Source organism: Dermochelys coriacea, chromosome 1 (genome assembly GCF_009764565.3).
Source record: "Dermochelys coriacea isolate rDerCor1 chromosome 1, rDerCor1.pri.v4, whole genome shotgun sequence".
In the NCBI taxonomy this organism is placed as follows: Eukaryota; Metazoa; Chordata; order Testudines; family Dermochelyidae; genus Dermochelys; species Dermochelys coriacea.
In genome coordinates this window covers 322445779-322466920 of record NC_050068.2, presented here as the reverse complement: position 1 = coordinate 322466920, position 21142 = coordinate 322445779, and the positions used below count along the sequence as shown (strand labels likewise).

The 21142-nt window shown below is 40.4% G+C and overlaps 1 protein-coding gene across 3 annotated transcripts in view; it reads right to left on the bottom strand.

The window, feature by feature from the left end:
• Positions 1–13295: 13295 nt before the first annotated feature.
• Positions 13296–21142, bottom strand: part of CERK (ceramide kinase) — an 80789-nt gene continuing 72942 nt past the window's right edge. For all 3 annotated transcript variants that reach the window (XM_038373224.2, XM_043496395.1, XM_043496390.1), the window contains 3 exons: positions 19241–19452; positions 16616–16824; positions 13296–15185 (listed from right to left, as the gene is read on the bottom strand). In XM_038373224.2, the coding sequence (XP_038229152.1) occupies positions 15086–15185; positions 16616–16824; positions 19241–19452 (521 nt within the window). In that variant the 3' untranslated portion in view covers positions 13296–15085. The remainder of the gene's footprint in view (positions 15186–16615; positions 16825–19240; positions 19453–21142) is intronic.

Below are 21142 nucleotides of genomic sequence, written 5' to 3'. Positions count from 1 at the left end.
TCCTCTCCCCAAGGCTCCACAGAGCAGAAAGAGAACTGTCTACATCTGAACTCTTAGGGCTTCACTGGCTTCCACACTGCTTGTTCCATCCAACCAAGGTGGGAAATGTCTGGTAGATCTGCACAGTCATGGGTCCAGTGGTCCTACCCATACTTCACCTCACCCCCATTCACAGTTCAGCAGTGCAGGAGAAGTCACAAGTTGAGTTCAACAGGCAGACTCCCAGAATCCTCTTACCCCTTTCCTGAATCCTCCCTCACTCTCCCACCTTCATGCAGCAGCACCACAGGGTATGTCTACACTGCATCTGGGAGTGAGCATAATGCCTGCATAGACACACTCACACTCACTGATAAAACAACTAGCAGGGCTCAAGCTAGCATGCTAAATATAGCAGGTTTGGCAGAAACTCAGGCTAGCCACCTGATCTCAGACCCAGGTAGGCTTGAGAGCCTGATCTGCCGCCTCAACTACAACAGCCACACTGCTATTTTTAGCACACTAGCTCGATCCCTGCTAGTGCCTGGCTCTTTACCTGGGCTGGGAAGCTCGCTCCCAGCTGCAGTGCAGACATTCCTCCAACACATCTTCCATAGCAGTGGTGTGGACCTGGATTTGGAGCAGGGATTTCCTTTGTCCTGTGTTTGTACAATGCATAAAACCATGGGGATATCATAATAATAATATCCAACTATAATAACAGTGAGAATAAGTTGTAGGGAGATAATCAGCTCAGTTTCAAAGATGACCACACTTTTCACTGTTTCTGTATATTTTTTTAAATAGTAAAATTACTACACAGAAAGCAGCCAGTGAAGTGGGCTGGCTCTCTGCTTCCACACGTGTTACTCTGGAGAGTGCAGTATGTTGAAGCTGGCAAATATTGTCATTTCAACGAGAAAGAATCAATGCAGCAGAATAAAACTCCTTAGAAAATCATTTGTACCTCACTCTGATAAAACAACTAAAGCTGTCCTAGTTCATGTCCCTCTGAGATAGCAAGTCTGTACTTTTTCTGTCTCAGACCTGTTAACTCCTTGTGGCCTGTAGTCGTCCCTCCCCATCAAGCTTAGAGGGAGGCCACTCTGCCTCACTACCTCACACAGCAGATAGTCAATTATTAGGCTAGGGCTTTGGCCCTCTGGGTGGGGCTGAGCACCACTCAATCTATAGCTTGAGCCTTCTAGTGGTCAGGGTGCTACAGAGCTCAGTAGCAGGGCTGGAGTCTTGCAGCTGGCTAAAGACATCTGCTTCCTTCACCGGTTCACTCCCAACTGAGCTGAAGGGCCTGTGTCTTATACTTCCTGTCCCATACCTCTGCTTCCAGTGTGTATGTGTGGGGTGAGGGGGTGCTGGCTTGGCTCCATCTACCAGGGGAAGTGTAGTTCAGAGGCCACTCTGCCTTACCTCGCTCCTCAACTGAACCCTAGCATTGGGAGTTCAGAAATACATGCCCCTCATCTTTTGATCTTGGTTAATTACCAATGCCATAATTCCATGCTTCCTTGCTCTTTCACACATGCATCTTTTTTCCCTCAGCATTTAAAGACTTCATCCTTTATTTCTTCCTATTGGTGATACTATTAAGTACACACATTTAATTGAGTTAGAAGCAAATACATAGAATAATGTCAGGGAGTTTATCTTTGTCAATCCTAGATAGGTAATTAAATAGTATCCTTCACACTCTTTTCTGAGCAAACAGGACTCTTTAAACTGACATGCTGTTTTAACATAATGTCAATACATTCTCTTGTCCTTTCCTCTGTTGAGATGAGATTGTGTATTCCCTAGAAAATGGAGCTTTGCCTAGCCCAAGACAGTGCCTGGAGATTAAAGTAACACTTCCATCAGCTTTAATAACTGGGATTCACAGAACATCAAGAGAGAAGTGAAAAATTAATTCTCAGGTAAAATTAACAGAAAATATTCTATGTGTAATATAATAGCTACAAATGACTAATACACAAAACAAATCTGGTGAAAAGAAGTTTGAAAAAGCACTTGGGTAGGATGTATATTGGCCAAAACAGATTGGGCCAAATTCTTAGCTGGTGTAAACTAATGTAGCTTGATTAAATCAACAGAGATAGGCTGATTTACATCTGTGGTGATGTGGCCCTTAACGCTCAATTGTTTTTGTCCACAGTATCTGTAAAGGAAGCGAAAACCAGGTTGCTTTCAGTACCACCAACATTTAAGTGGACTGAAGAGGCTGTGTTAAGATTTGCTTGGATTTCAAACTGTTATGTAAGATTGTTAAAATAGAGTGGTCATGTGCCAAAGGCTTCAAAGCACAGTCAGTTTGGATTTTATAATCAGCATGCTACTGGCCAAACCTTCAGTGCAAATCTGAGTAAACTCAGAGAAGCCTTACCTTTGACTGGCAGCTTTTTTCTGTTGCATATCTTTATTCTAGTGATCCCTCCAGGGCAGAAGGAAAAGTACTCCTTCCTACCTTTTTGACAGCTACCCTCAACATTCCTACTATAGATCCAAATGTAATAATGTCCATGCTCACAAAGTCCTTCTGGCAGTCAATAAACAGCCATTTTCCTATTGACAGTGTATGATCTCTGACAAAATCCAATTACAAACATTGGGATGCTCTTCAGTCAAGTATTGTGTAGATTCAGGATCCCATTGTAAGCCAGTCACCTCATGGCAATAAATATTAGGAATATTTGCATTGTAATCACTCTATACTATTTTCTGCAAAATTGCTTTTATGTATATATCATTGCTTTGCTATACAGGAAACAAGATATAGAGCTTGAATATTTACATTCATATTATCCATACACTTAGACATCATAAAGAAACTGTGGTTTGCAAAGGCTTTCAATAAAGACTGGCTGTGGGAAGGTTAAGTAGAGTAGGAACAAGCATCTTAGCAGTACCCTATGGTACTTCTGTTTCCTTGGAGACTTTCTTAGATCTAGAAACAAGTAAGAAAATATTACTGTTCACAGTATAAGAACCAGAAGTTTCTGTTAACCCTCTCTTAGTGCACATTAGGTAGATGCAATGCAAGTGTGAATATGCCAATGCTTTACTAAAACGGCAATTGCCCTGTGCTTCTGTACCAGCTATGGACTGGCTACAGAGCTGGGTTCTGTAAAGACACATAGTAAGAGCTCCCACTCTAAAGAACTGACAGTCTGAAGAGACAAGATGTGCTCATCATAAAGTCCTTTAATGCTCTGCCAGTCTGGCTCCAATTACTTTAAGTAAGGTATTTTACACACAGAGCCACCTTGTGGCTGAACAGCATAATATAGTATAATATTCCGCTACGGCTACAGTAATGTTCTGTAATCTTAGGCCATCTAGGGACAGTTCAATATTCAGGTATTTAAATATTCCCAAAGGTAGCATCTACCACCTTGTCTATTGAATTCCTTACATCCAATATTGTTTTCATATTACCATGTTAACTCAGATGCTGTGCCCTCAATATGTCTACCTGACAAAGGGTTTTCAACAGGTAAATTGTACTGATTTATATACATAGCTATACATGTCATAGTTACAGATAAAAGCTTGGTCTGTGTGACATTTGTGTTATGTTGTCTATTTTAATTATAGTTTGGATCAGAAAATGTATCATTACAAAAAAAGATACTGTTGTCAAATGGACACTTCCAGAGGCCAAACAATTATAATACCCCTTCACTGGATTATAAGAGTATACCCCTTGTACCAAAGTCAGGTCCACCTGTACTTGGAATATCTTTATCTTCAGAAAGTTGAGAAGAAACTATACAGAACAGAGGGAACATAGAGAAGGACTAGAAAGACTGTCTGCTAGAGTGAGTGGCAGAGAACTGTGCCACAGGAATATCAAAGAAGGGCCAAAAAAGCATAAAGGAGTACAGCGTAAGGGTGGTGAAGACAGGACTATTGGACCCAGGGACCAATGGAAGAGGGCAAGGAAAGAAATAAAAGGTAAGGATAGCATGAAGTAAAGCAAGAAGAGAAACCTGCACAGAAAAGCCAGACAGAAAAGAAGGGGCCAGATGTAGGCTGGATAAGCTCTAGAAAAGGCTGGGCAGAACAGTAGAGCTCAGAAATGATTTGCAGCATGAATGAGCACATAGAGCAGGGCATAGCCAGGAATTTACAGAGAGAAGAAAGCAAAGAGTTGGACTTGCTGGAATTCCTGTACTTAAAGTGGTAGATTTCACACAAGTTTGCCAAAGTGACTTCAAATGATGCATAAGCGAGGGAGTGATTTTTACAGTCGGTTTCCTAAAAGGTGCTGGAGTGAGGGAACTAGAAACTTATCACCAGTATTTACCCACATTCTGCCAATGTGCCTCAGGAGGAACCACCAACAGGGATGAAATGGTTGCCCCACTTCAGACTCTGTTTATTTCTTGCCCTCTCTATTGAGACTGCCAACAAAAGTGCTAATTAGTATGAGTGATGGGGGGGCGCTAGTGGGTGGACACTTGGCAAATACAAACTAGACAGAGCTCACAGGCTCATTTCACATAGGTCATCATATAGCAGTCTGATGAAAATGGCCTTCATTAACAAACTGCCAGCACTACATATGACCTGGTGAGAGAGAAGACATTACATCCCATTACCAATCAGCAAGCCAGACTAAATCTACAGGAGCCATATAAAGAGCCCATGGATTCCAGACACAAAAGAGCTGCAAAATTGTTTTCATCTAGTAACAAAAATCTATTTTTTTTTAGTGGCTGTATGACATTTTTAAACATCTCTAATGAAGCCAGAAATCAGAGACCTTGTCCAACTCGTTCATCTAAAAAAAGTAAGTAATTGGAAAGGAAACAACTATAGATCAACATAGTTTTATATGAGCTATCCAGAATTATTTGCACTCAATCGTCACTGCAAAGAAAATTAAAAACCAGAAAGTATCAGTTTGTAATAAAAATGCATTTTTTTCTTGAAGCATATGAATTGACAGCTCTTTTCTTGGTCATTTCTTAACAATTAATTGGCTTGGATTTTCCAGCCCACTTTCAGAAACGAAACCCCACATTGGAATATACAGTATTTTAAGATAATTTATTTTCAGTAGAGGGCTCTATAGGACCACAAAATCTGCTGGTGTTCCAGGGCACAGATTTTGTAGGTGCAATTTCCTATGGATAGCTACCTTTCATATGCAGTCTACATTTCTGATTTTTTTTGTCATATTCTCCCGCTGTTGCTACTAGCACAGCTCCACCACAGCTAGCAATACGCCAACCAGCCAGCTAGTATAGACCAGTTGCCAACATTTCACCATTTTGCAGCCAGTCCTAATGTTAGGCACCCTTATCTGCCAAAGTGCTTTAGGGAATATCAAAAGCCAAGGTGGTCGCATGTGCTCGTTCAGAGGAAGAGCAGGTTAAAGCAAAATACCAGTTTCCCACAGATATCAGAACACATCCAAGAGCATGTTCAGTCTAGTTATCTGCTTGGAGATTTATCTGTTTGGCCTTTTCACCTTTGCAGCTGCATAAAGAGACTTTAAAGACTTATCTCAAAAGAGCTTTGTGTCAAATTACAGGGCTTCCCTATTGTCAGATTACTGAACACAGTAATGAAGGAATGGGCTATTCTACCCATATCTCCCTTCTGGGGTCCTCAAAAAAAGACTGGGTATGTGTGTGTGTGGGAGGGGGAAATATGAACAAATGGAGCTGTCTGAAAGAGAGTGAAGGTGAAGGAGCAAGCGTTCCCATCACGGCTGCTACCTGCACTGTCTCTTGCGACCTCGGACCTTCTTCATCCTAATCCTGAAGATGTCATGACCAGACCGAGGAAGCCAGATGACACCACCACCTCCACCAGCTACAGCTAAATCCTGACCACCTGGGATATAACATTTTGTCCCACACATACCTTATTTCTTCTTTTTCCTATCCCTCTTCTTTTCCCTTCTCTCTAATAAGAGTCTGTCTTAGCTGACAAAAACCGTACATTTTGCAACACTGCAGTCAGCCTGAGACCAGAATGCTAAATGCAATGCCTTAAACAGCCCCAACAATGGTACAAATTGGCCAAATCTTGAAGTGGCTGATAAGTCTGTGTATCGTGCCTGTAGTTTTTCCAGCAGAGAGGCTGCAAGTGAGAGTTAACAGCAGAGACAGGAGCTGGGGATCTTTCTATTTTTACTGTTCTTTTCCTTTCTGCTTTTGTGTATGTTTGTCTTGTTTTGTTTTCTAAGAAACGGGACTGGACTTTAACAGCGGCACCAACAACAGCTCCATCCCATCCCAACTAACTTCTCTTTTCACCGAAGGCCAGTTAGTACTGTCTTTAATTCCAACTAAGTGACACCCAACCAGGGGGGTTTATTTCCAAAAATGCTCTCTGGCTACTGGGAAATAGAACAAGGGACATTGTTAAAATGAAAGCTTTAATACTTTACATTGTAATTGCTTTAACTGATTTTCCTTCTTTTCTATATCTTTGATAAAGCGTGAAAAGATTTTTAATGGTGTATTTGGCACAGTACTATATAGATTGAGGTCTCTGTACACCAAACCCCAAATCTTGTTTAAAAACTCTTTAGTACTAAACAATTTCAGGTTCACGTTAACACCCTTAACTCTTTGGTCCCATATGTTCCTCTAGATTAACACAGCAGGACCCTGGGAGACATTCAGCCAAGGAACAGAAAGGAATGAGAGGTCAAACCTGAGAAGGGAAGCAGGGGGTTTACATTGGTACTTTCAGTTTGGGATTTCGTTGGGAGATTCCAGGGTGTAAGCACTGCGTGGCCCAGTGTCAAGGCTAAAGATTTGTTATAAGGACATTGGACTGTTTATTTGTTGTGTTGGGTTTTATGTTGCTCTGAAAGAAGAGAGACTTTAAAGTTATTTGGCCAGAGGGCTAAATTTCAGGACGGGAGACCACCACAGAGCAGAAACGGCTATGGATAGAGAATGCCAGAAAGGGACAGGGCCTGCTATGCCATGCCCAACCATGAGGGGGCACCCCACAAGTGAGTCCACTTTTCTACACCCTGGGCTTGAACTCAATCTGCTAATCCAAGATAAAAGCCAAGTAGCCATGTCTTTACTGCTCTTTAACCCAGGTTACTTGACATGGGTTAGCTAACCCAAGTTAAGAACACACTTCTTTGCAGCGTAGACCTACTCAGAGACTAACTATGGAGGGGCCCCTAGTGGAGGCTGGAAGGCAGATAGTCACCACCATCTGGTCTAGACCAGCTCTGGTTTTCAGCAATACATTGTCAGATTACTCAATTATTATGTCAAGTGTCAGAGGGGTAGCCATGTTAGTCTGCATCTGTAGTGCCGCAGGACTCTTTGCCTCAATTATGATGTTAGGCTAGATTAAATGTTCAACCACTCTGTTGCTCCTGGCACTGAGGGGATATGGAAGTGTTGACCCCCTGTTGGGAGCTCTGGCAGGCATCATGTGTGAGGAAGGCATCCTAGAGCTCCAGGGAGAGTCCAGTCTTTTTGAAGGGTGCAGCATCCCCTCCCTCGGCACCCAGCTAGCTCCAGTAAGGAAGGGGCCTGAACCATGGCTCTGCTTTCTCACCAGCCTCACCTAGGCCCTTTGGAGAAGTGAGCCCCAGCTGGACTAGCATCACACAGACCTTGTACTTGAAGTGCAAGGACTGCTGTTGTCCCTGATCCCTGTGCAGCTACAGAGTGGGGGATGGGGGAGCTTCCTTGACTCCTTACCAGCTCCCAATTCCTCCTAGAGTGCCTATGCACAGGCTAGCACAATCTAGTCCTAGAGAAGTTACTGGTGTTTACTCGGAGCAGGTGCCATTCACCAATGATTGCACAAAGCTCCTGACAGGTTTCAGAGTAGCAGCCGTGTTAGTCTGTACTCGCAAAAAGAAAAGGAGTACTTGTGGCACCTTAGAGACTAACAAATTTATTAGAGCATAAGCTTTCGTGGTGAGCTGTAGCTCACGAAAGCTTATGCTCTAATAAATTTGTTAGTCTCTAAGGTGCCACAAGTACTCCTTTTCTTTTCACAAAGCTCCTGTGACTGGTTAATCTTTGGGCATCAGGCTGTCTGCAGCAAATTAAACAGGGGCAGGGTGTAAGGGAGTTGCCCCCAAACTCATGGGCAAATGGCAGGGCTGCAACTCAACCACTCTTTGACTGCTACAGGTTGGAACAACTACTCTGTGAAGGGAGTTTGGACCACAGGGTCTGCACAGTTGCAGGTCCTTTATCCCCTCAGCCCAGCCCAACCCCTCTTGTGCATGGGCTTATGAAGAACTGGCAAGGAACTCTCTTTTCAATGCACTGGGGAAGTGCAGGACTATAGCCCAGCCACTTTGCCTATGGGTCCCCCTTATACAGTCTCATGCTGGAGTTGTCATAGTGCTCACCATGTTGTGTTACCCCTCAGCCACAGGATCAGTTTCATCCACTGAGACTGAAAAATCTTTGCCTGGGGAAAAGTAAACTAACAGAACAGTTATGGCCAAGTTATCGAAGGGGCCTCAACCCCACTTCCATTTGTTGGCACGCAGCTTTGCACACACGTACACATGGAGACCTTGAGCAAGGAGCACATCTTGGGTGATGGTGGGGGTTAAAAGCTCTTTATAGGCCCCTGATCCCACTACTACTGTATATAGGGCATTGGGTAGGGAAAGTGATTGCATCTCACACCCAAGGTTCTGACCCCAAGTTTTGAAAATATGGCACAGTGTATGATCTATTTGAAGACCCTATGCAAACGTGAATTGCCATTTCTGCAACAGCCAGGTAAATACCAGTGAATTGTGTTATGGATCACTTCTTTGGTGGCATAATACTGCTTAGCTTCAAGCAGTGTTCACTTAATACTGATTCTGCTCTAGCACTTTTTTTTTGTTTGAGCAGGTTGACCTTTGTTTATGTAAACTACACAGATAAATACCATGTAGATATTGCAGTGATAGGCACCTTGGAAATACAGCAGATAGTAGATAGAAATAAGGTAATACCAAGAGAACAAATGGTGTCTCTCCCAAAAAGAATTCTGAGACACCTATTCTCATTCTGGGCTTAATGTGTTTCCGTATGGGATATACTGTTTTTGCTTAAGGCAGATGTCTAGAAGATATTTTCTGTGTTCACTAGTTTTGTGGTTAACTTTGGTTTTATAAATTAGAGTACAATACAATACAGTTGTAACAATACAGTTACCAAATACTTAATTGCACGGCATCTAAAGCTTTGTTTGCTATTTTACAGTCTGTATCTTATTTAAACAGACATCTAATTATTTTCAGTCGCAGACTAAGTTCTCGAAAGATAATTGCTAGAAGTTGCTATTGGTGTTGTGGCAACAGTGTGTGCAAACTCAAAGAATTGGTAGATATCTGTATATTGTCTTAGTAATGGCATTTATACCAGATTGTGCACATTTTTTTTATATTTGGGTTTTGGAAAGAGTTATTGTTATTCACATATATTGTCTTCATATTAGAGAGACTAGGTGAGTGCGTTAACATCTTTTATTGGATAAATTCACACAGAGAGAACATGAAACAATGGGTTTATCATACACACTGTAAGGAGAGTGATCACTTAAGATAAGCCATCACCAGCAGCGGGGGGGGGGGGGGGGGGGAGGAGGGGAGGAAAACCTTTCATGGTGACAAGCAAGGTAGGCTATTTCCAGCACCTGATCAACATCCTCTACAGCAAACAGGGAAAGATTAAGAATGAGCTCTCAAAACTGGATACTCTCATAAAGAACCAATCTTCCACACAAACTTCCTCGTGGCTGGACTTTACAAAAACTAGACAAGCCATTTACAACACACACTTTGCTTCTCTACAAAAGAAAAAGGACACTAAGCTATCTAAACTACTACATGCCACAAGGGGCAACAACAGTGGTTCCCGTAACCCACCCAGCAATATTGTTAATCTATCCAACTATACTCTTAGCCCAGCAGAAGAATCTGTCCTATCTTGGGGCCTCTCCTTTTGCCCCTCCACCCCCACGAACATAATACAGTTCTGTGGTGACCTAGAATCCTATTTTCGACATCTCCGACTCAAGGAATATTTCCAACACACCTCTGAACAACATATTAACCCACAGAGACCTTCCTAACAACACTACAAAAAGAAGGATTCTGGGTGGACTCCTCCTGAAGGTCGAAACAGCAGCCTGGACTTCTACATAGAGTGCTTCCGCCGACGTGAACGAGCTGAAATTGTGGAAAAGCAGCATTGCTTGCCCCATAACCTCAGCCATGCAGAACACAATGCAATCCACAGCCTCAGAAACAACTCTGACATCATAATCAAAAAGGCTGACAAAGGAGGTGCTGTCATCATCATGAATAGGTCGGAGTATGAACAAGAGGCTACTAGGCAGCTCTCCAACACCACTTTCTACAAGCCATTACCCTCTGATCCCACTGAGAGTTACCAAAAGAAACTACAGCATTTGCTCAAGAAACTCCCTGAAAAAGCACAAGAACAAATCCGCACACACACACCCCTAGAACCTCGACCTGGGGTATTCTATCTGCTACCCAAGATCCATAAACCTGGAAATCTTGGACGCCCCGTCATCTCAGGCATTGGCACCCTGACAGCAGGATTGTCTGGCTATGTAGACTCCCTCCTCAGGCCCTACATTACCAGCACTCCCAGCTATCTTCGAGACACCACTGACTTCCTGAGGAAACTACAGTCCATTGGTGATCTTCCTAAAAACACCATCCTAGCCACTATGGATGTAGAAGCCCTCTACACCAACATTCCACACAAAGATGGGCTACAAGCCGTCAGGAACAGTATCCCCGATACTGTCACGGCTAACCTGGTGGCTGAACTTTATGACTTTGTCCTCACCCATAACTATTTCACATTTGGGGACAATGTATACCTTCAAGTCAGCGGCACTGCGGTGGGTACCCACATGGCCCCACAATATGCTAACATTTTTATGGCTGACTTAGAACACTTCCTCAGCTCTCATCTCCTAATGCCCCTACTCTATTTGCACTACATTGATGACATCTTCATCATCTGGACCCATGAAAAAGAAGCCCTTGAGGAATTCCACCAGGATTTCAACAATTTCCATCCCACCATCAACCTCAGCCTGGACCTGTCCACACAAGAGATCCACTTCCTGGACACTACGGTGCTAATAAGCGATGGTCACATAAACACCACCCTATATCGGAAACCTACTGACCGCTATTCCTACCTACATGCCTCTAGCTTTCATCCAGATCATACCACAGATCCATTGTCTATAGCCAAGCTCTACGATATAACCGCATTTGCTCCAACCCCTCAGACAGAGACAAACACCTACAAGATCTCTATCATGCATTCCTACAACTACAATACCCACCTGCTGAAGTGAAGAAACATTGACAGAGCCAGAAGAGTACCCAGAAGTCACCTACTACAGGACAGGCCCAACAAAGAAAATAACAGATCGCCACTAGCCATCACCTTCAGCCCCCAACTAAAACCTCTCCAACGCATCATCAAGGATCTACAATCTATCCTGAAGGACGACCCATCACTCTCACAGATCTTGGGAGACAGGCCAGTCCTTGCTTATAGACAGCCCCCCAATCTGAAGCAAATACTCACAAGCAACCACACATCACACAACAGAACCACTAATCCAGGAACCTATCCTTACAACAAAGCCCATTGCCAACTCTGTCCATATATCTATTCAGGGGACACCATCATAGGGCCTAATCACATCAGCCACACTATCAGAGGCTCGTTCACCTGCGAATCTACCAATGTGATATATGCCATCATGTGCCAGCAATGCCCCTCTGCCATGTACATTGGCCAAACTGGACAGTCTCTACGTAAAAGAATGAATGGACACAAATCAGACGTCAAGAATTATAACATTCAAAAACCAGTTGGAGAACACTTCAATCTCTCTGGTCACTCGATTACAGACCTAAGAGTGGCTATCCTTCAACAAAAAAGCTTCAAAAACAGACTCCAACGAGAGACTGCGGAATTGGAATTAATTTGCAAACTGGATACAATTAACTTAGGCTTGAATAGAGACTGGGAATGGATGAGTCATAACACAAAGTAAAACTATTTCCCCATGTTATTTCTCCTCCCCCCACCCCACCCCCCACTGTTCTTCAGATACTCTTGTTTACTGCTGGAAATAGCCTACCTTGCTTGTCACCATGAAAGGTTTTCCTCCTTTCCCCCCCCTGCTGCTGGTGATGGCTTATCTTAAGTGATCACTCTCCTTACAGTGTGTATGATAAACCCATTGTTTCATGTTCTCTGTGTGTGTATATCAATCTCCCCTCTGTTTTTTCCACCAAATGCATCCGATGAAGTGAGCTGTAGCTCACGAAAGCTTATGCGCTAATAAATTTGTTAGTCTCTAAGGTGCCACAAGTACTCCTTTTCTTTTTGCGAATACAGACTAACACTGCTGCTACTCTGAAACCTGTCAATATTGTTACTAGGCACCAAATAAGTCCTGTAGTCAGTTTTTCATTAGATGCATCATTGACCAACAAATGATCTGAGAACTGTATTAGCTAAAATTCAACCATGTTTCTTCCAGATGATTAATCCAGGGTGAATCATCAGTACAATTACTTAGTTTAAATGTGGAACATCCTTTTTATTTCCTATACAAATATACTTCAGCTCCCAAACTATGACTTAGAGATCTTGATGGCTATGGCGAAGGACAGATGTCAGGATTTTACAGAATGAGCCATGATCAAATTACTTTTTCAGCAATGTCACAAAGACTGCAAAATATGCTTGACGTGCAGAGTCACCACCCATAAAAATAAAATCCACTGACTAATTTGCCAGTTCCTTGTTCTTTTACTTCTGCAAACAATTGTATCTCACATTGGCCGGCTCACATGCATAAAGGATGATGTATACTCTTCTGTATTTGTTGCTCTGCATCAAACTGGCTGTATAGTAACATAGTTCTACTCACTATTTTGAATCTAGATCTCCCAGACGGAAGCCTGTTAATTAATTCTGTGTTTGGCTAAATCTGCTTATGTTGGGGCCAGCTAGCTCTTGCTATCACAAACCGACAGGACAGAGATCTGGCGATGAGCACATTTTGGAGGATGAGAGAATGCGGGTGGATGAACAGGTTATAGCACTAAGGTATTTTATAGTTCACTTAACACAACTTGTTCTGAATTTTGAAGATCTGCTGTGTAGATCAGAGCAGCTAAAAAGTAGGGGAATTAGCATTGATAAAATAGCTTGGACTCAAATCTGTGGAAAAAGAACAGAATTGCTGGAGCAGAAACTTATGACAAAAGAAAATCAGCCATATTGTGTACAACATAACTTTATTTTTCAGAAGAGTTCACCTCAATGTGTCAGAACAAAATGTACTTTTCTAATCTTGAAGCCAGCAAGATTTTAAAAGTTAAACTTTTAGTTTTCCCATCTGTAATTTCCGTATTGAGATGGTTTTTAGAAAAGTATTTTAAAGGAAAATTATTTGCATATGTTTTATCAGAACACTGCAGTACGAATATCATTATAGCAATGATACAGCACACCATTTAGTAATTACATTTAAACGTAATTGCCTCCATTGAAAAAAAACCCCAGCCATCTATGATAACTGTACTTCAAGTGCTTCAGCGGTACAATGAAAAATTATCAAAGTTTAAACAGTACAAACAGGTGGGAAAAACAAAACTAATGCAGCTAAACAACAGAAGTTTCAATAAGTTATTTAAATATGGTACTGTTAGTCATTCAGACACAAAACAAACACAAACAAAACATTTTATAGCAAAGTATATGCTCATCAAAAGGCAACACAGAGAGAAGGTGCTAAACTCTGATCTTCATTATGTAGGTGTGAGACTGGAATGATAAAAGAGAATTCAGCCCAAAATCTATATTGACTTCAGATTTCAGCAAAGAAGTATTAATACTCAAATTAATATACACATGTAAATAATCACTCCATATCTGTATAGGATCATCAATTTTCCCTGCTAAAATAGCAAGCTATTGACACAGTGAATTTGTGATTTATTAAAGGTCAGTTTTTCCCCATGACTTCACACAGCAAATTAAGTTTTATTTTATTATTTTCCACATTTCACTAACTAAAAGTACCTAAAATCTTTCAGTCTATTAAATCACATTTAAGATGAACTTGTGGCCCCGTTCACCTTGTGTAATGGACTCTCCAAAGGACTGTGCCATTGTCAAGGAGGGAACCTTTTTGTGTATTAACTTAAAATACTTAGAAAATGTAGAATTTGCTGTGCTTCATAATATATTTATAATTTTTCTCTTGCCTATGCCTTTCTGGTATTATAAAATGCCCCTATGAGCTGCTTGTGAGATACTTCAGCTTGTGGTACTTGGTATCATCCAAACAGTTCACGAAAACCTTTTATAATCCTACAAAGTTCCATAAACACTTTATAAGTGTTTATAAACATAGTATGTAAGATCAGGTATACTTTATAGACAGATGTGCCTTTTATTTACTAAAATATTTCTAAACTCTTAAAATTATTACTTAAAGCTAGGAATGTATATTTGAATTGCATTGATAAGTTGCAAGATACAGTCAGAATCAAGTAATGAAAGATTAACCAAAAATAGAGATGAAGATGAAGTAAATGAAGATATATCACTACTTTCCAGTATTTAATCACATGCAGCTATAGAACAATTCTAGCAAAGCAGATCGTTTCAAACTGACATTGCAAATATCTCATTTTGATCTATTCCAATGGTGTAATTTCAATGGAAAATACTCACACTACTTTAACACATCTATAATTATAACTGCAACACAGCCAGTCAATTATTTAAAAATGGAATGAACATCAGTCATTATGAAAATGTAAGCCAATTAATCCTCCTCCTGCCACACACATAATTTAGGTTGTTTCTCTGAAATATCTCCTGATGACTCAGAGAAGGTTTAAAATCCTTTAAAATGTACACAGATGAAATAAAATATTTATAAAATTGTATTTTAACCGTCAAAATGCTTTCCAATTTTAAAATATTTGTTAACTTGAATGAAATTCATATTTACTCAAGTAATTTTCTTTAACCTTTTTTTAAACAGCATGGAAGGATATCTATAGTAATTGCTCAGCTATACTCTGGTTGTAGATAGCTTCATCGTTAGAGTTCTCCTCTATTCCTCTTGCAAAGAGTTTAATTAACTGACAGTGAACCCTGCAAAATAAAGGAATTATGTATTGAAGATTTTTTTTTTTTTTACTAAGAAGTAATCACATTTGCTATGGTCCTAATTTGGAATCACTGTGTATTCCACGTAGCTGGGCTAAACATTCTATTTCGCAGCACAAAGCTATGGCCCCCTACTGCAGAGGATGTTGGACGGTGGAGTGCATATTCACAAGTTCACCAGCCCTGCGATCACCACTCCTCACAGAGAGCATTCAATGGGAGTTTTGCATGAGCAGACTACATCTGATTAATCACATCTGCTTATTCAAGTCTCTATGAAATAATATTTGATTCATAGATTCCAAGGCCAGAAGAGACATGGTGATTATCTAATAATTTGATTACTGTTTAATGGAACTCTGTTCTATGGACAGACTTTTGTAGTGTATTGCTGGTTCCTTTTACCAATTAAAAAAACAAAACTCCAGCCTTCCACAGTCCTTCTCCCATCTGACTTGAACATTTACCTAGTTGTAAACATACTTCTCTACTTGCCAAGGCCTGAAAGTCAGATGCAACATCTGACAAAGACCCAAAATCAAGGTACAAAGTGTATTCATGGAGGTTAAGTAAAATGATATGGCGTTCACTCCTTTAGATAATGTAGTTTCTATCATCTTAGTTTTATGATCCTTTATTTCTGATGCAAGTAATTTTTAACAATAAAAGTAAAGGTATAATGAATTTGTGTGGAATGTTGGTAACTTTGAAATGTATATGAATGACAACCCTCAAAATGAAGAATAATTGAAGGGTATTTTAAGATAATTTCTATGCCTGAAAATGTGGCATAAAATAATGAAAACTATAAAACACCAATATTTTGAGGATATTCTCAACCCTTATATAACCTAACCAGAAGTCTGGCAAACATGTGATGTTGCATGGAACTAGTTCCTCACTAGCCCAAACGAGCACTCGGAGTGCTCTCTGTATCTTCACTGTGGAATCCTGGGAAATGGGAAGCAACTAATAGCTATATAAGCTTTTAGATGAAGCAGGAAGAAGGGGATTGAACCATCTTCCTTTCCAACCCTTGCTATACAGGATATTTACAGTTAGTTTACTTAGCAAACAAGAAGGCACATGAAGAAAAGCAAATGATCCCTGACGAAGCCAACCAATCATTGAAATTCCTGTCAGGATGTGATTTGAATCTGCTGTCAGATACATTTTAGTGTATTCTAGTGAAAGAGAAAGGAGGCATTTAATATTTTCCTGGAAAGTATATGGTAAAAAGCAAAGGCTAGCGTTCAAAGGAATTCTTCACAAAGATTCTAAAAAGCATTACGGAATTCTTTAGGAATATAATGTTATCTACTACCTATCAACTTCTTAAAACTGACTAACTTAAAAGCAGATATCTTAAAAGGATCACCATGCTACAAATAATATAAATCTTGACAGTTACTCACCTAACTTCAATTGCGGAGCTATCCAAAGTTTCTCCATCACAGTTCCAGATGCTGTTACTAAGATTGCAGCAACAAGCTGGTTGGTCTCTGCAGAACTGGCCAAAGCGTTTCTTTCCTACATCCTTAACATCACTGACACTGTCTTCTAAATGCTTTGATGTAAACTGAAACTTCTTTACCCGATAAACCTCTATAAATGTGAAGTCAAACTACAAAGAGAAATTAAAACAGGCATTCTACTAAGTATTTTATTTAAATTAATCCGTAAAGCTCAACATAGAAAGCAGCATTTCATTTTCACTGGGCTCTCCAATTTTCCAGAGGGGCTGATTGTGGCATGAAGTACAAGTGATACTTTCCTAATGTTACACAACAAGTCAATAGTTCTTTTCACATAAAACACATGGTCCTCCTGGCTTTCAGGCCTTTGCTTTCATCACCAGGACATGGGTTCTCTAGGGACCTTTTTCCCAAACTCTGCCCTTCTTTATGGCTAAATGGGGTAGCATCCTGAAACTATCCGTAGGAGGGGGTCCCAAAATTATTTTATGTTGTGTCATAGGGTTGCAATATGAAAAAGATTGAGGCCCACTGCCATACCAGCCTATGATTCTCAACTTCCAGACCCTATACAATTCCACTGACTTTTCTGCAACCCCCTCCCTCTGTGCTGTGTAACCTTCCCCTGAGGGCAGGATCCAGTGATTGCCACATCTAGAGAAGTCCATGGAAGCATAGGCACTGTGAGGGAGCTGAGAATGTCAAGGGTGGGGGAGGAACAGTAATATTTATTTTCCAATGAAGTAAAATCTTCTTAACTAGCTAACCTAATTGAAAACAAATGTGGTAATTAAGAGATTGTCTTAATTATCAGAGGATTAGAGGATTACTATGTGATGGTATACAACCACTTATTTCACAAAGTTGTTTAAAATAAGTTTTGTATAAAACTTTAAGGGACCAATCAAGTTGCTGAGTGTCCTCCGCTCCCAGGAGGCAACTTACAGGATCTGATCTGAAATGTTTAAAAGTCAGGATAATGTAAGGTACACAGTTTAGCAACTGCAACACAAGTGGGAAACAACAAAAGTGAGCAAAGGGACAACCAATAAAATGCATGCTAGCAAATATCAACTCATACCTGTTAACTAGTCTATAATAACGCAGAGACAACTCAATGTATCTAGGTTTTGGTATCATCTAAGCACCTAAATCAGAGTTTCTCAACAGAGGAATGCTAGACTAATCCAGGGACAGCCCAGGACAGAGAAGATGAGCAGACAGTGGTTGGAGCATATCACTCTAGGTAGGCAGAAGAAAGAACAGAGCAGATGGTGGGGTGGGAGGGGATAGCTGCATGACCCTGGATCCAGTCTGACTTCCCACTGCAAACATGTTCCGTGGGGAAAGCTGTGGGAAGCTTCTCAAAGCCTATTTTCTATCCCTGCTCATGCTGTGTTCCTTAATATAGTAAACCACAGCAGCAGCCCATGAGTACAGTGAGCAGCTTGCTAGTAACTTGTATTCATGGCCAGAGAGCCACCAATGGATGCCCGCCCACCCACCTTGAGCAGCACGTAGCTTTGTGATAAATGATGGAATAGATAGGGGGAGCAACCAGGGACAAGGAGCAAGGGGACCGGGAGGCAGGAACAAGCAAAAATGATTGAAAATTGAAAGGAAAAATAAAGAACAAGCAAGACTGGGGTGTGGACAAATGGAGGTGGGAAAGGAAGAAAGGGAGAATGGTATGAGGGAGTACAGGGCAAAAAGTTTTAGCCACTTACGTTGAGGAGAGGAGTGGGAATAGAAATAAAAAGGTGAGCCTAAATAAGCATTTTACAATGAGGTGCACCATTAATCAATTGTTTAGTCTATCATCCACACATGGCATTAAAGTTATTTGTCTGGCAATCATTCCCGGTAAGTCGGCATGCTGGCAGCCATAGATATGATCTCAGCACCCAAGCTAAGATTTCACCTGATAGTAAATTCTAAACAAGACAGGCACACTTCCGTTGGAATTAATCCTGTAAAAATGTAACAGCATAATGCGAGGAGAAATTTTGATGTAGGACAGGAAAAGCTCATATTCTAATCACTTCTGGTCATTGAAGATCTTTCGGAAGCCTGAATCATGCTCAAATTACAGTTTTGCTAATTACATTCTGACAATTTACATACATTATGCAATTTCCAATGAGTAAATTCTTCTTCATTTCCTGCTCTGAACAGTTGTGTGATATTGCTGCGGGGCAGAAGTTCCTGCATTTCAGTGTTTGGTGAAACAAACAAACATGTATGTGCATACAAGCATTTTGGGATGAAAGGATTTGAAATACTAACTGTATCCAACAGAAATTACAAGGAAAATTTTACAAAGTCCGAATGTAATTACCAAAGTTGGAATTTGGCTAAGGACACCCTGGGAGAAGTCCTTGCTCTTATGTAAAATGTCACAAGATCTTCAATGGTCTCGTGGACAGAATATCTCATCTAAAATGCATAAATGCTCTTGTTTATCAGTTCCACCACTAATGATTTTTGTGTCAGATAGTTCTACCAGCATTTAGATCCCCTTCACATCCTGAACAGTACATGGTGTTAGAAAGAGAGAATACATACCTGATCATCTTGGTTTGTATGTCTGACGAGATACCTCAGAAAATTGAATCTGGAGCATTTGCGAACTAGAATGAGGTCAATAGAGCCATCTGCCAAGTGAGCTGCTGGTGAAAGGCCTTTAAGACTCCGTGGACAGGCACAGCTCATATTGACTGCATTGATGGCCAGAAACTTTCCTTTAATAACCTTCCAATCTTCTCCTCCTTCATCCTCTGAAATGCACAGTCAAGCATGTCGTTAAGACTATTACCAATATACTTACAGGAGGAGTGAGATACATACATGCTTAGCAAATTTCAGCTATTTAATACAAATTTTAATGCATTATGGATATGTATCTAACTTAAATAATACAATGTATTTTGTATATTTTATCATGAATTCACACACAAAGTTGATATTGTAATATTTAATACTTCTTCCTACTAAGCATTCTTTTCTGAGTCTGTAGCATCAGAATGGTACACGCTCTTCTCCCTTATATCATAAATGTTTGACACTTCTACCACATGAATGTCAAATTCAGATTCCATATACTCCACATTCATGGTCATGGGATTAACTCACATCAAAGCAAAAAAAAAAAAGTGGTGCCAACTGAAAAAAGGGAGCAAGGGGAGAGACAGCAATTTTTGCAGTTTTAATTTCAATTTATTAATATATTTATTTATTGAGATGCTGATCCAGGAAAATTAATGATGTGTGTATGTGGTGGTTTGCTTGTTCCATTCTGTTTTGATTTTTCCCATGCCACAAAATGTATTCAAATAAATTTAAAAAATGTGGGAGGGAGGATAAATAATTCAGGGGTCAGTGATGGCTGAAGTGTTGAGGAGGGAACGAAGGAAATCTGAAGGTTTTTCTGGCATTGGCAGTTGCATGGAATTAACTGAGGGCAGAATTGGTCCCTGTGTGGTATTATAAACCTGCCCAGGTAACTGAAAGACAAAAATAGTAGAGAAGCTTGTTTTCATCCAGACAAAGCTATGGGTTTTAACAGATTATAACCAGACTCAGTTTAAATATCTGGATGCATCAATTTCACTACCAGGTAGGCAGTATTTTTTCCCCCTGACACAGTGGACTGTTACACTGGAAACGCTGCATAAAAATGGCATTTAAAAAAAATGTAAGGAAAAAGAGTCAGACATGAAAAAAATAAGTTAAATTGCATGTTTTAGTTTTAAGATTACATCTTTATCCCCTCAATGAATTAAAAAGGCCATAAAGGCATTTTTAAACATCCCTTCCAAATATAAGTGGATTCAAATATTTAAGAGAGACTCCTCTGTACAACCATCTACCCAGTCAAAAGATAATTGGAGCCTACGGTAATGAGCACAGTTTTAAGAGCCTACCTAGACAGAAAAGCAGCACTATAGATGATTAGGGTAGAGTATATTAAAGGAAATATTAAGGAACCAACAAAGAAGTTGAACTTGGATGATCCAGCTCAGTAATTTACTGTATCAATGAAAAGGGGGCAGATGGAAGCCATGCGACATATCTACTTGTAGGGATTCTGCAATACAATATTTTTCCCCTCTACCCATTTTGGTAAATCAATAGCTAATGGTTTTGTTTCTGAGTTGGTTTTCTGTGCCTTAAACGTAGTATTTTAGGACCTTCATTTGTACTATAATTCTGATATTCTTTGAACAATTTGATCAAATGCTTGCCATGCTTGTTTTAGAGAAGAATTAGCCTGATCAGGCAGCGTGAATAGCTTGTATTCAAAAGCAGTATCTGTTGCCTGTGTTGGATTAATTCTGAACTGATCCTCCTCCACTCTAAACAGCAACAGAGAGACAGCGAGAGCCCGAGGGAGACATTTCTTGAAAGCAAATGAGTTTTTCTAACTTCACTTGAATTTTCCACTTTTTGAATCTCCCACTCACCAGA